Genomic DNA, 14,834 nt, shown 5'->3' on the forward strand with positions numbered 1-14,834 from the left:
CACTAAATGTTAGTAATTGAAGTTACAATTATGTGCCAACTCAGCAAAAAGTCAAAGGGTGTGAGAGCCGCATTTGGCCCCTAGGCCGCACTTAGGGCACACCTGTGAGGTGGTCAAGAAGGCTGGACCGCCGATAAAATTCACAGCAGTGATCCGTCACATCAGCAAACGTATTGGTCACAATAGCCTTCATTTATCACACTTCCACTTTTTTCCTCTGCCTTTACGCGCATAATTGAACCAATTTGCGTAACCTGGTGCCTTCGCCATACTACTGGCCTATGTACTCAAGACTGCGCTTAAAATGATTTTCCAATTAGGAGCACATCGGCCTTATGTAATCGACAGTGAGTGCTGCGATAATGGTCTTCTGCGTGTTCCACCTACACAATGTACTTCGGGGAATCCCGATTAGGAAAAGCTGAGCTGGAAAACTCAATCATCTAAAAGGTTTTATTTAATTAATGGAATGCGTATTTAACAGTGTTGTAATAAGTCTAATATTAACATAAAATTAAACCTAAGTTGTTTTAAAAATGTCTCTCGTGCGACAAAAGTGGTGTTTGGTTTTAAACTGGTTGTCGATTAAAAAATAAAAACAAAAATAATAGAAATTGCTCTTACCGTTTGACCGTCTGACAATATTTTCCAAAAAAGTATTTTGAGGGGCCACAAGTCCCCTCCGACCTCCCGCCATGCTGCCACTGTACTCAGACGTCTGCAGGTAACGCTTTACCCCTCAAAGCACCGAGGCTCGTCATGTCCCCGCTGCTGTGGAGACGCTGCGTGGATGCTGTCGGAGTCGGACAGGGTCTGTCTAGTCTGGTCATTAGCTCCCTCAGTCCGGTGCGGTGCGTTGGCGCCTCTTTTTACGCACCTCATCATCCAGGAGGAAAACAACGCCTGGGCGCAGTGCACAGGACACAGGAGGGGACTACAGGACAGCGGAGGATCCACGAGCTGCTGCAAAAACACGGGCTCCATCTGCTGGACGCGCGGGTTACTGCTACACAATCCTATCAAGGCTCCCATTTTTTCTGTTTTTCCTACAAAAATACTCGTGAATGAAAAAATCTTTCCCCTTACCTCACAGCACATAACCTGCCTCCATCTAACTGCGTCATATTCTGTCACATCGCCTAACTTCCTGTTATTTCATTGCAATTATGTTGATATTTTATTACAAAAAACCTTCTAAAAATAAACCTCTAAACTTAAAGACACATAGTGTAGCATTTTACCCAATAAACCGAATAAAACACAAGCATTTATTTCATGACGTCTATTGATTTATTGTAAAAATGACCAAACATACTCAAGACAACTGTAACTTTCCTGGGAGTGGGACGTCTTCAGCTCGTCTCCATGGAGTTGTCATGGACTAAAGATCAGTGTTGGGCAAGTTACTTAAAAATTGTGAAATATTCTATATTAGTGATTATAGCTCTAAAAATGCAATATGTTTGTATTCCATATTACTGTTTGGAATACAACAGGTGAGACTTTTACAGTTTATCTGATACAGCCTTTCCCAAAGTCCAGGACATGCGGACCCCTTATACAGTAAATCTGAAAATCTCCTGGAGCCTCCAATGATAATACTTTTACTCTATTCAAAAGGATTTTGTTTTTCCTTACATTTTTTGTACAGCTACAGCTACAATAATATACACAGTAACCTCTAACAATGACATTTCCTTTAAAAAAAAAGGAAATAAAAAATTCCCAATGTACTTGCTTTGTAAACATTACGCTTTGAGGGCCCCCCTGGAGGTCCTGGAGTCCACTTTGGTAACCACCAATCTAATACAACTCTAAAGCTGTAATATTCAAACCTGTTGGACCGATGACTGGTCAACGGTCATGTACAGTCTTTTACAACTTGACCGTTGGTCCTCACATGCTCAGCTCAGATTCAACTGCGTAAAATTACGTCATTCACAAATGACATCACCAGAACTTATATTTTCTTTGTGTTTTCATATTTTTATTGCTGTGTGTAGCAGTTCGATGTATCTCTCGTGGTTGTGTTGTTTACAGTAAATGCCAATAACAATAGCCGATTGTGTAATTGTGAAAAGCCGATTATTTTACACTAATACTGTGAGGTATGGCTCAACGATTTTGTAAAAAAGTCTTAAAATCAGAAGTAATTGGAGTTGCAATTTTATTTTGACAAGATTGTGATTCCTTTTAACAGGCACATACTGAAATACTCAGCATTGATAATACACCAACAAAACACAAACAAAGAGTATCAAATAGTTCAGTCTCTACATGTGGAGTGAGTCCCTAATTTGACCATGTCTTTGTGATCCTGAGATGACTTAAATGATCTGTTATGCTTTTGTGTTCAGGAAAGTTGGAAAAGCTCTTCTCCTTGATCTTGAGCCAGTTTTCAGCCCTGCGCTCAGCTGCATGTCCCGCCTCCTGTTCCTCAGTCATGTATGGACGACTGATCCAGTACTCATTCTCTGCCTCGCGCTCCAGATGCTTTATCATGTTCCGTTTCATCTGCCACGTGACCGGCCTCTGGCGGCGATACTTCCCAATCCACTGCTTTCCAGGGATGCCTTTCCTCAGCAGAGTCAGGGTCAGGAACATTTTCCCGAATTCAGTTCTGGAAAAGACACAAGCACATAGATAGTTACATGCTGAGATAGGATTTTTTTTTTTCTAGCTTATTTAAATGATACAGATGATATATCACATTTATTGATTGTGTTGATTGTTTGTTCCTAAATAGAACACATAGCAATTCAATTTATAGCTGAAATTAAATGCTTTGTTACTTCTGAATGATTTCTTATTTAATTTGTAACATAGCTGTGGGCATGGAAATAATATATGTTATTTTGTCTTGTTATTTTTCTGCCAACATTGCATCCACAATAAAACAAACACTTCTTTGCATTGCTGGATGGGTGAAGAGCTTTTACACAGATTTGTAAACACAATAAAAGGACACTGAAAGTAAAAGTAAATAAAAATTAATTATTTCATAAATAACAAATATAGAGAAGAAAGGAACAAAAAGTGAAAAATTAGCAAACAAACATGGTCTTGGGAAAATAACCACTCAGCTACATGTCTGAATTGTCACAGCCTAGTTAGAAAAACATTTGTTTTTACGTTTATTTAGATAATATGAAATCATTGCGCACACTTTCTAAAACAATGACAGAAGGTTTGTTGTTGTGCTTGGAGGAGGGAGCGTTGTAGCACTAGCATTAGCTCCTTGCAGCAAGAAAATCACAATCTATTTGAAACGACAACAAAAGCGTACATAAAGGGCGTTTGCTTACCTATAATGCTATTGCGCTTGGATCTTGGTCACAGGATTAAAAGGGGTGATTGAGAAATACAACCTACAACCACATGTAAAAAGGCAAGGTCGTGCAGCGATCGTACTTCCGGGTTTTATGGACAAGCAAGAACGGATAGAATGCGGAAGAGATTAATTTATTTTAACCAAAGGTTTACCTTATTAAAATGTTCAAATTAATTGTCTTTTAGCTACAATACCACACACCACACAGTAAATCACATCGTTGTAAATAATAATAATAATAATAATAATAATAATAATAATAATAATAATAATAATAATATATTTTTAAAGGAATTCGAAGGAGGTGGTGTCTGTACAGGTTTATATCTACACCTTAAGTTACATAAACAAACCTTTATTTGCTGGACTCAAAATTCATGGAAGAATATAAACTTTAATGTGTGGGTGAACTCTCCTTATCTCCACGGAGAAAGCTCCGCCTCCTCCAGTGAGGATAAAACAAAACCTTTTCCTCTTTGACGTTTGACGCAGTTGGTGATTAGATTGCGTTCAGCGTTTCTTCTGTGAGAAGTTTTGGAGAAGGCATTATGTTTGATTTTTTGTGGTTTTCAGCCTCCACATGGACCCTGTTGGCTCTCCTTTTTACTCTGTTAATGCTGTAAGTGTTACTTGCTACGTGTAGCCTAAGTTGCACTTTGGTTATTGTTGTTTTTAATACTGCTAAATACACTGGATTTTAGCGGCCCACGTTGTTTATTAGTTGTTGTTGTTGTTGTTGTTGTTGTTGTTGTTGTTGTTGCTGTTGTTTTTGTTTTTGTTTTTCACACATGATTGCCTACTTTAATTTTATAGTTTGCATCAGTTTATTACAAGTGGTAAACCACAGTTACCTATTGTAACTATAGTTCTGTGAATGTATGCGAAGCCCTTTAGGTGCTTCGCTGATGCATAATCTCGGGAGCTCTGCTTCCCGCCCTGAGAAGATCAATTGATCTGTCCGCTCCAATCACCTAAGGGGAACCACACACCCCGCACCCCTATAAAAGGGGCATTCTCCAAATGCTCGTCTCCCTTGAACTCAGCGATAAGACAAGAGGACATGGCTGCTGGGCCCGAAGCTAAAGGGCTTCGCATACATTCACAGAACTATAGTTACAATAGGTAACTGTGGTTTCTGTGTCATGTATGCTTCAGCCCTTTAGGTGCTTCGCTGATGCGTAAAGCCAGCGCGAAGCCTTGGCAGACCAATGTACTCCCAGCAGGCATGGAGTCACGTGATTGGAGCGAGGCCGTGGGCGACCCCTGCAACCAAGACCGCCACCTGCGTGTCAATGGAACAGGAGCCCACGGGCCAAGGGAGGTGCGCCCCTAAGCGCCGTACAAGGCGCCACGACGCCTCACCCACATAACAACACAGGACAACGGACAAGACCGCCCCACTAAGAGCAGCGGTTTGCCTCCAACCTGTCACAATAGAGGGGTGCACAAGGCTGCCTCTCTCAAGAGAGCCAGGCACTCCTCATGCGGCCCAAACCCGGTCAGGCTGCCTCTCCCAAGAGCGCCTAATCTGCCGAGTTGGCCTATCGGGAATGAATCTAAACCAGAGGGTGGCCAAAGCTGCCTCTCCCAAGAGCACTAGGCACACCCCGAAACCCAACCAGCCAGGCTGCCTCTCCCAAGAGCGCCACTGGATTGACAAGATGGGGCGCAACCGCCAGCACGGGCGTAACGCGCCCCACTAAAAGTGTTAAAGCTAAAAGAGCTATGTCCGCCCCCCACCTAGCACGGCATGTGCAATTGAGCCAGCTGCGACATCCAGCAAATACGACTGCACAAATGTCGAAGAAGAGGACCAGGAGGCTGCTGTGCACACCTCCTCAATCGAAGCCCCACGAAGCAGTGCTGTAGAAGCAGCCACTCCACGTGTAGAATGTGCCCTAACAGCAGTGGGCGGAGAAAGGCCCTGTGCTTCGTATGCCATGCGAATGGCGAGGCAGACCCAATGGGCCAAACGTTGTGGGGACAATGGAGCACCCTTGTTTTTGGTCCCAAACCCGACAAACAGCTGGTCAGACCGCCTGAACCCAGCTGTCCGATCCAGGTAACAGCGTACAGCCCTGATTGGGCACAAGCAATGGCGGCGCTCGTCCTCCGCAGAGGCATGTGGAGGTGGAAAGAAGGGTCGGACCCTAATCACCCTAGACCTAAAGGCGGAAGTGATGACCTTAGGTTGGAAGGCTGGATTTGGCCACAACTCCATGAGCCCGTCACCAGCTGGAAGGGACATGCAGGACGGTTGTACTGAAAGTGCACACAGATCCCCAGACCTCTTGGCCGACGCCAGGGCTAAGAGGATCGCTGTCTTGTAAGAAAGACAATGAATCTCTGTCTGGTGGATGGGCTCAAATGGGGGCCCAGACAGACCTTCCAGAACCACCTGAAGGTCCCATAAGGGAACAGACCGCCTCATTGGTGGTCTGAGCCTACGGGCACCCCTCAAAAAACGCTTCACTAAAGGATGACTGCGAGCAGTGAGGCCACCAAATCCAACATGGCCAGTCGTGATGGCTGCTGCAAAGACACCCAGAGTCGCAGCAGCTCTGCCCCTCTCCAGGAGATCCTGGAGAAACCCCAATACACCCTGTATGGAGCAAGTAGTAGGATCCAAACCCTTCTCCGAACACCAATCGGAAAAGAGCTGCCACCGGACCTTGTAAGCATTAGTTGTGGATGAGGCCCGGGCCCCTTGGATTGTAGCTACGACCGAAGAGGGAAGACCTAGCCCTAGCAACTTCCCCCTTTCCGCTTCCAAACCATGAGACGACGACCCAGCACGGGGCGCGAGTGTAGGGCCCCCTCCGCTTGGACCAGAGCATCGGGCCTGTCCGGGAGGGGCCATGGGTGCATCAGTGCCATCTCGGCTAAGTCCGGGTACCACCTGGCATGAGGGCTGTCCGGAGCCACCACCAGGATGAGAACGTTCTCCGACCTTACCCTGTGGAGCAGGGGTGGCAGGAGCCGGAGGGGCGGGAACGCATACAGAAGCCCGGGTGGCCATGGTCGGTGAGCCATGGCGTCCACCCCGAGAGGGGGCTCGTCTGTTGACCTGAGCGAGAACCAGAGTGGGCACTGTGCGTTTTCTGCACTGGCGAAAAGGTCGGCCACCGGTCTGCCGAACCGGCGCCAGATCTCTGCTGCCACTTCTGGAGACAGGCTCCAATCGTCTCGCAGAGCGCCCCCTCTGGACAATCTGTCCGCTCCCACATTGCGCAATCCCGGAATGTGACGAGCTCTCAGGGAGGCTAAATGGACATGTGCCCACAAGAGAACCTCTGTTGCCAGCCTGTGAAGAGCAGGGGACCTGGTCCCCCCCTGTCTGTTCAGATAGGCCACCACTGTGGTGTTGTCTGTCCGCACCAGAACATGCTGGCCTCTCAACTGGGTGGCGAAGTGCAAGAGGACCTTCTGCACCGCTTCCATCTCCAGGAGGTTGATGTGTCTCAGAGGCTGGGACCATAGACCGCCTATAGAGTGACGGCCCAACACGCCGCCCCAGCCTGTTAGGGAGGCGTCCGTGAACACCTCCACGTGGTGATCGACCTGGCCCAGTCGGACCCCCTCCCGGAGGCGATCTGGGGCTAGCCAAAAGTCGACGTCGGCTCGTGCGGACGGTGCTATCTGCACCAGTCTTGAGAACCTCGCAGGGCGAAGTGAGAGTCGAGAGAACCACCGCTGAAGACTTCTCATGTGGAGGAGTCCCAGGCGTACCACCGGGAGTGCGGACGACATCATGCCCATCAAGGAGCGCACCTGGTTGGGTCGGACCAGTGGGCTCTCCAACACTGCCTGACCCAGCTGCGTGATCGCCGCCTGCCTTTCTGGTGAGAGGGAGGCAACCATCTGCCTGGAGTCCAAGAGTAACCCCAGATACAGCAGCTGCTGTGTCGGACGCAACACACTCTTGACCCGGTTGACGACAAAGCCAAGGCGGGAGATGTGTCTCAACACAATGGCTGTGTGAGCCTCGGCCTCCTGAAGGGACGAGGCAAGAAGCAGCCAATCGTCGATATAGGTCAGGATCCTGAGACCCTGACGCCTGAGCGGCTCCAACGCAGCTTCCACACATTTGGAGAAGGTGCGCGGGGCCAGGGAGTAGCCGAATGGGGGGCGGCAATACTCGTAGCATTTCCCCTGCATCGCAAACCGGAGAAACTTCCGGTGCTCCGGGGCGATGGGAATATGGAAGTAAGCGTCCGTTAAATCCACGGACGTCATCCAGTCCCCAGGCCTGATGCATCCCAACAGCTGTCGGACAGTGAGCATGCGGAAGGGCCTCTGCGCTATGCAGCCGTTGAGGACGCGCAGGTCCAAGATGGGCCGCACACCGCCAGTCCTCTTGGGAACCAGGAAATAGGGGGAGTAGAACCCCATACTCGCTCTGGACAGCTCCACTTCCACTACTGCACCGCGGCGCAGCAGGGAATCCACCTCCCCCAGGAGAGCTTCCGCATCTCTCGGGCTGCGCAAATTCGTGCTGAAAATGCCGCAGAAGGGTGGGGTTTTTTGTGAGAACTGCAGAGCATAACCCCTCCGAATCGTCCTGTCCAGCCAGGGCACTGAGAGGAGTCCTGCTTCCCTCCAAACTTGATAAAACTCCGTCAGAGGGCGAACAATGAGCCCCGTTTGGGAGAGCTGTGACTCGGGCCCACCCACAGACCCCGCTCCCTGCAGTGGGTAGCAACGTGGGGGGCCCTCCCTGAAAGGGCCGCTGGGCCCGGGAGGGTGAGATTCCGGCGCTTTGGGAGAGCTGAGAGTGCCTGCGCTTTTTCCCCGCGACCCCGAGCGGCGGAGATGGGGGGCGAGGGGCAACGCGCTTCCCGTGAGGGGAAGAGAGAGAGCACAAAGCTCGCTGTTGCGTAATGGAGGCCGCGCGCTCCCGTGGGGCGTGTCCCAGAGAAGGAGCGTGCGAAACCGGCTGCTGTGAAACTTTACACCGCTGCTTAGTCAAGGCCGCGCGCTCCCCTGGAGCGTGTCCCAGAGAGGGAGCGTGCGAGACCGGCTGCTGTGAAGCTTTACACCGCTGCTTCAGCGAGGCCTGACGCTCCACGGGATAATATGAAATAGGCCTACTAGACCGCTGATGCGCTGAGGCCCCGCGCCTTCGGGGAGCGTCTCCCCGAGGCACGGGTTCATTGTGCTCCAAAGGAGAAGCATAAGCGCGAGAAGGAAAGTTGACCCGCCTCCGCGGAGCTGCGCTGGGGGGCCGCGAGACCGGAGCATCATCCCCAGCAGTTCCCGACCTATTACGCGTGGAAGCTGACTTGGGAAGAGCCCTGTAGCTGCGCTTATGCTGCAACTCACTCCGCTGCGAGGAAGCGGGCGGAGTGAAACTTTTGACAAGCGTGACATCAAAAGCGCCGCTGTCAAAAGGTGCTACACCATCCTCGGCAGCGCGAGCCTTGTCAGCTAGCGGTGCTGATAATGCACCATCAATCCGGGAGACTCCGGCGCCAGGCCGAGTTCCCGGGGACAAGGCCATTTGTGCAGGGGAGACCAGGGGCGGATCTACCACGCCCGAGTCAGACTGCACAGACACACGGCGAACAGCGTAGAGCGGGGAAGAGAGAGGGGAAGAAGTTTGCTCTTTATAGATGTAACGGGCCATACGGCCTTTATTGGTGAATTTAGCCCCCCCCTTTCCCCCTCTGGAGTTGGAGCCAGGACGATCACGGGAGAAGCGTCTTGGATCCTCACCACGCTGACGCTCGGGCCCGCGGGGGCGCTGAGTGGTCGGCCGAGCAGAGGACGTCGCAGAGCGGCGAGAGGAGGGTCCGGTCCTGCGTCCGTGGTCGTTCAGGCGGCGATAGGAAGGTTGCGCTTCCCGCTGCGGGCGGAGATGCGGACCCAGCTGGGCAGAGGCCTTGGTGGCGGACTCCAACCGCTCCACCAGAGCGTGGATATCCGGCCCGAAGAGCGAGGACGTGGAGAGCGGCAGGTTCAGGAGGCTACGCTTGTCCGCATCCTTGATGGTGGACAAGCATAGCCACAAATGGCGGCAGGCTACCTGTGCAGCGCACATGGATCTACCGCCGTCAATAGCCAGGGCCTGGGCCATACGGAGGAAGGTGGCAGAGGTGTCCTGGGCTTCCTCGATGTCCTGCGGGCTGAGCTGCTCACGCCCGCGCACCATCTTGTCCAGAGATGCGGCGAGGAGAGTCATATTGTTAGCGAGCGCGACCACTTGAGCCGCGTTTGCATAGCAACGGTTTAACATGGTTATCGTCAATTTATCCCGCTCAGAGGGAAAGGATGACTTCCCACCGGCCCAGGGGGAGGAAGACGGCAACAGGGACATCCTTATGCCGTCTTCAATGACCGGGACGCCAGAGAACTCGCCCCAGTTCTCCATCGCGGCGTATGGGCCATATGCTGCTGCTGGACGCTTAGCGTTGAGGGGACTTTCCCATTCACGCCTGGCTTTATCCATGAGAGGACCCATCTGCGGGGCCACCATGGGCCGGGACCTAGGACGAGACTCCACTAGTCCCTGTAGGTAGTCCGCCACTGGAGCTGCAGGCTGCGGAGGGAGCTGGACCTCCATTCTAGCAGCGGCGGCGGCGAGGAGGTGAGGGACATGGTCAAGGGGATAACGGCCATGTGGAAGGTCATCTTCGAGGATGGAAGAGACATCTTCGTCCTCAAAGACGGCGCGGTCATCCTCCTCATGGAAACTACCCGAACCCCTCGGAGGAGGCGGGGGTGGGTGGCTAGACCCTGACGGACCCGGCTCGGTTTCCGCCAAGATCCGCTCGACACCGGAGGGCGTCGACATCTTCGAGCGGAGATCTACGGCGGTGACTCCAAAATCCAAAATAGAATGCTTAAAGGAATCTTCTCGAGGCTTTAGAGCTGAGAGAAAAGGGAGACGAGCATTTGGAGAATGCCCCTTTTATAGGGGTGCGGGGTGTGTGGTTCCCCTTAGGTGATTGGAGCGGACAGATCAATTGATCTTCTCAGGGCGGGAAGCAGAGCTCCCGAGATTATGCATCAGCGAAGCACCTAAAGGGCTGAAGCATACATGACACAGAACTGGAAATTGGGAAAATGCCATATGCCAACCAGTGTCTGCGTACATTGGTGTATGAATGAGAGTATGAATGGCTGAGTGGATCCTTGCTGTAAAGCGCTTTGAGTGCCTAATGTAGGTGGAAAAGCGCTATATAAGTTGAGACCATTTACCATTTACCATTTGCGTGTGGACATGTCCCCACCACATTGGCGTCACTTCCTTAAGGACTGGTGTGGACATGTCCCCAATAATAGTGCCAGAGAAGTGACCTGACCTCTGATGCAATTGGTTTCTATTATGTGATGATGTCATCACATAATGACATCTGAGGTAAAGACAGTTGTAAGAAATCTCCAAAAAGGAAATAGACAAATATTGCATCTCATCAGAATTTGGTTGAGATTGGTTTCACAAATCCACAGTATTATTTTTTAAAGCAGAAAGTCCTCTTTACTGGCCAACATCATGCTCCCATTTTTGAATATTGTCACCATGTTTGTACACCTTTCAGAGAAAATAATTGGACATGAGTTTATACGCACTGACAGAGAAGACAATGAACTTTGGGACAGTTTTTGTTTCATGTAGATTTTCCCAATAACGTCAAAAGATATTGACCAAAAAGTAAGATAAAACATTTGCAGTTTCACAGTTACCACCATGGAATTTTCAGTTGCCCACCTACTCTGTTTACAATGGTGTGATGTCACGTGAACCCAACCTATTAAAGGTTATCTATTAGGCCTAAAGACAGTATCACTATGACATGTTATAGCCTAAGATGATGACCATGTATTTCTATGTATTCTTCCATGTATTTCTATGTATTCTTGTAGGTATGGGATTTGGCCATACAGGTTATTCAGAAACCTAGGGATTCCAGGACCAACTCCCATGCCTTTTCTTGGAACAATGTTGTACTTCGGCAAGGTAGGGCACTCCCATTCACACATTTCAAAGCATGATCCTAAAAAGTATAAACACATTTTGTATCATTTGGCACCAGGGCATCTTACCTTTTGACCGATCGTGTCATCAGAAGTATGGAGAGTTTTGGGGGTAAGAAGTTTTAATATACAAGATATAACTATATTATTGTTGTTGCCTTTGGTAGTTTGTGCTGGATAGATGTTGACAAAACTCTACAAGATAAAACTCATTACATTTAAACTGGTGTAAAGCTTAAAGTTACAGGTTTTAAAACTTTTGAAAATATGACTTATTTAGATGGATAACATGTTGTAAGCTGTAATAATATTTTAATTTCAGTGTAGAATCAATTTAATGAAGAAATGTTGGGAAGAACATTTTAAGCTAATGGCATATAAAGTTCCATTGCAGATGGATTCACTCATTTCCCAACTGTTTAACTGTTTACAATAGTTTGCCTCGATCTATGTCACTTCCTGTCAGTGTCCAATAAGGAAGAGAAACTATAAACATCACAAAAATGGTTAAGCTAAAGAAAGCTGGGTAAATTGACTATGTTGACTAGGAAACATTGTATCAAATGTGCACATAAACACCATAGTATGCCCATTCCTCTAAAATGCTGTTTGTTAGGCTGTACGACGGCCGTCAGCCAGTGATAATGGTGGCAGATCCTGAAATGATTAAGACAGTGATGGTGAAGGAATGCTACTCTGTGTTTACCAACCGCAGGGTGAGTCGACACATAAAATAATTACCACAATACAGTACAGAAGTTGCCAACAACAAATACAATGCTGTTAATATATAGACTAAATAAAAGAGAATGAATTCGCCTCTAATTTCTCAGGAAAATAGTCTGGCAGGTGAAATGGATGATGCAATTACTACAGTAAAAGATGAAAGATGGAAGAGAATCCGCAACACACTGTCACCATGCTTCACAAGTGGAAGGCTAAAACAGGTGTTTCTATTGAAATAACACAATTTTACAAATTTCACTGGTGCATGTTTTTTTTACGTCATGTCCCCAAATATATGTTATTACCTGTTGCGTTTATGTGTGACTTACCTGGGCGCATTGTTATTTCTGATGGCTTGTTACAGGTGTTTTCCATCGTCAGTTGCTATGCAGACCGACTGATTGAGACACTGGAGAAAAAAAACCTGGAGGAACCGATTGATATTAAAGCGTAAGGTGCATTTATGACTATCACACCATACAGAATTTATCTGTGTATCAGGTTTTATTACATGTTCTTTTGCTCCAGGTTTGTGGCCCCTTACAGTCTAGATGTTGTGGCGAGTGCATCCTTCAGTGTTGATACTGATGCCATAAACACTCCAGATGGGCATCTCATCACTCACTTGAAGAATATAATGAATTTCAAACTTTGGCCCCTCCTGATATTATGTATGGGTGACAAATAATGCATGTACATTGTGCTTTCAGCCGTGTGTAACCACGGCCTCTCTGTCCACAGTGATGTTTCCCGGTGGCAGTCGGATAATGAACGCCTTGGGTTTGTCCATTTTTCCCAAAGCCAGTATGGCCTTCTTTTATGATATCATAAAGAAGTTCAAAGATCAACATAATTCAGATAAAACTGTAAGTTTTTCATCACATATTGTAGATTTTTTTTCATTGTGCGATCTAATCTTGAGGAAAAAATATAATTTTACAATGTGATTAATTTATGTTCATGCAGACCCGAGGAGACTTCTTACAAGTGTTGATTCAGAGTGAGATTCCTGACATAAAAGATGAGCAAGAACAACCAAGTAAAGGTATGGTTATTCAAAACAGTGGTTCTCAACTTATGGATCAGGACCCAGAAGTGGGCTGTGGCATTCGTGACAAATGTTAATTGATAAATAGTTTTGATAGACTTAAAAATCCCAAATTTGCCACGGCTGACCATGTTTCTTGTGGCACTATATAACGATGACGCATTTCAGATTCTTTTTTTTTTTTCCTACGAATGTCTGACATATTTCATCCAATGAATGAATTCATTTATCATATTATTTACTTATTTGTAGGTGTTACTGAGCACGAGATCCTTTCTCAGGCCTTTATTTTCATCTTTGGGGGCTATGAGACGACCAGTGCAACTCTCGCAAACATGTTTCACAATCTGGCAACAAACCCTGAAGTGTTGCAGAAGTTGCATGATGAGATAGACGCCAGTTTACCTCACAATGTTGGTTCTACAGCAGGTTGACATCTTATTATTTTACGTATGGGTTTGATTTTAATCCAGCCTCTTTGCTTTAGGCTCCAATCTCCTATGAGGATATATCGAATCTACAGTATTTGAACCAGGTCATTGATGAGTCCCAGCGTTTGACCCCAACTGCCCCTCGTCTTGAGAGAATGTGTAAGAAGACAGTGCAGCTCCATGGCATCACTGTCCCAGAAGGAACTCTGGTTGGGATCCCAGTGTACCTTCTGCACAAGGATCCACGTTACTGGGACCAGCCCGAACAGTTCAAACCTGAGCGGTATTGTTGATTCAGTTATTTTGTTTTGTTCATAGTAAGTTTAATACTAATGTTATACTTATACTGTATGTGCGTGTGCAGATTTAGTAAAGACGCAGAGATCAACCCTTATGTATACATGCCTTTTGGCCAAGGCCCTCGCAACTGCATTGGACTGCGCTATGCCGTCCTGGTCATGAAGACGGTTGTGGTTCGCCTCCTGCAGAGATACACTTTGGAAACATGCAAAGAAACTGTGGTGAGGTTCTTTGGACCATAATTTATGGGGTCAAAGTCTACTCAGGTGAAGATCTGATTTCATAACTAGTTTCCTGTTTATTCAGATTCCTCTGACGTTTGATTGGAGGGGACAACCACTGAAGCCCATCAAACTCAAAATTGTACCAAGAAACCTTTAGTGAAGGTCCTACAGTCATCATTTATTTCTGCTGAAATACTTGTAGGTTGCCTAAACTCCACACTGTCTTCATCACAAGATGTTTTATTTTATTATATTTTACTATAAACAATGTGTAATAAAGTAATGTGAAAGAAGGCAGAGTCTTGGCTGGCCAGTCAAGTGCTCAAAAATATTAAAGAACTAACACTCCATTTACAATGGTAATTTTTTTAATAGTACAACTGGGTAGAAATCTGGGCAGCTCCAGTGAAGGCTTGGTGAAGTCATTTGAACTACGATAACCTCTGTTCATATAACTCAGAAAAAGTGTGCAAAAGATCACAACGTGAGCAAAGACACAAACCAAAAAGTTTGTTTTGTTTAACACATACAAATGTAACAAATGGAAACAAATAAGGATATCTTTGGCTTGTAAAAGTAATAAAACAGGAACTGGGAAAATGAAATGCAAAGTTAGAAAGCGTAAGTGATGCTCGGTAAAAACTGCAAGGTATTTCAGCACGCTTGTGTTCGTCAAGAACGACATGGCCAGTAGGGGGTGCCATCATCAACACTTCATGGTTGGTCAGTCAGTGATTTCTCACAAATACTGTATAATACTGTACAACATACAGTGCTGTTTCCATATACATACATCA

At 47.2% G+C, this 14,834-nt stretch overlaps 3 protein-coding genes across 6 annotated transcripts in view; 1 reads left to right on the forward strand and 2 right to left on the reverse strand.

The window, feature by feature from the left end:
* Nucleotides 1-937, reverse strand: part of LOC306965211 (voltage-gated delayed rectifier potassium channel KCNH1-like) — a 45,825-nt gene extending 44,888 nt beyond the window's left edge. For 2 of the 4 annotated variants that reach the window (XM_079559468.1, XM_079559467.1), the window contains exon 1: nt 625-937. In XM_079559468.1, coding sequence (XP_079415594.1) covers nt 625-697 — 73 coding nt within the window. In that variant the 5' untranslated portion in view covers nt 698-937. The remainder of the gene's footprint in view (nt 1-624) is intronic. The other 2 variants (XM_079559469.1, XM_079559470.1) reach the window with 2 other exon arrangements.
* A 1,355-nt stretch (nt 938-2,292) lies between these two features.
* mrpl57 (mitochondrial ribosomal protein L57) lies at nt 2,293-2,604 on the reverse strand (the record flags this gene model as incomplete). Its single annotated transcript, XM_079559395.1, has 1 exon — nt 2,293-2,604. The coding sequence occupies one exon, from the start codon at nt 2,602-2,604 to the stop codon at nt 2,293-2,295; it is 312 nt and encodes a 103-aa protein (XP_079415521.1).
* Nucleotides 2,605-3,820: 1,216 nt separating this feature from the next.
* Nucleotides 3,821-14,828, forward strand: LOC306965616 (cytochrome P450 3A40-like). Its single transcript, XM_079560134.1, has 13 exons — nt 3,821-3,950; nt 11,198-11,291; nt 11,368-11,420; nt 11,925-12,024; nt 12,142-12,255; nt 12,399-12,484; nt 12,563-12,705; nt 12,776-12,900; nt 13,001-13,079; nt 13,335-13,495; nt 13,570-13,796; nt 13,878-14,034; nt 14,120-14,828. Exons 1-13 carry the CDS (start codon nt 3,880-3,882, stop codon nt 14,192-14,194), a joined length of 1,485 nt encoding a protein of 494 aa, XP_079416260.1. The 5' UTR covers nt 3,821-3,879; the 3' UTR covers nt 14,195-14,828.
* The last annotated feature ends 6 nt before the right edge of the window (nt 14,829-14,834 follow it).

The sequence above is a fragment of the Gobius niger genome (assembly GCF_951799975.1).
Source record: "Gobius niger genome assembly, chromosome: 7".
NCBI lineage: Eukaryota > Metazoa > Chordata > Actinopteri > Gobiiformes > Gobiidae > Gobius > Gobius niger.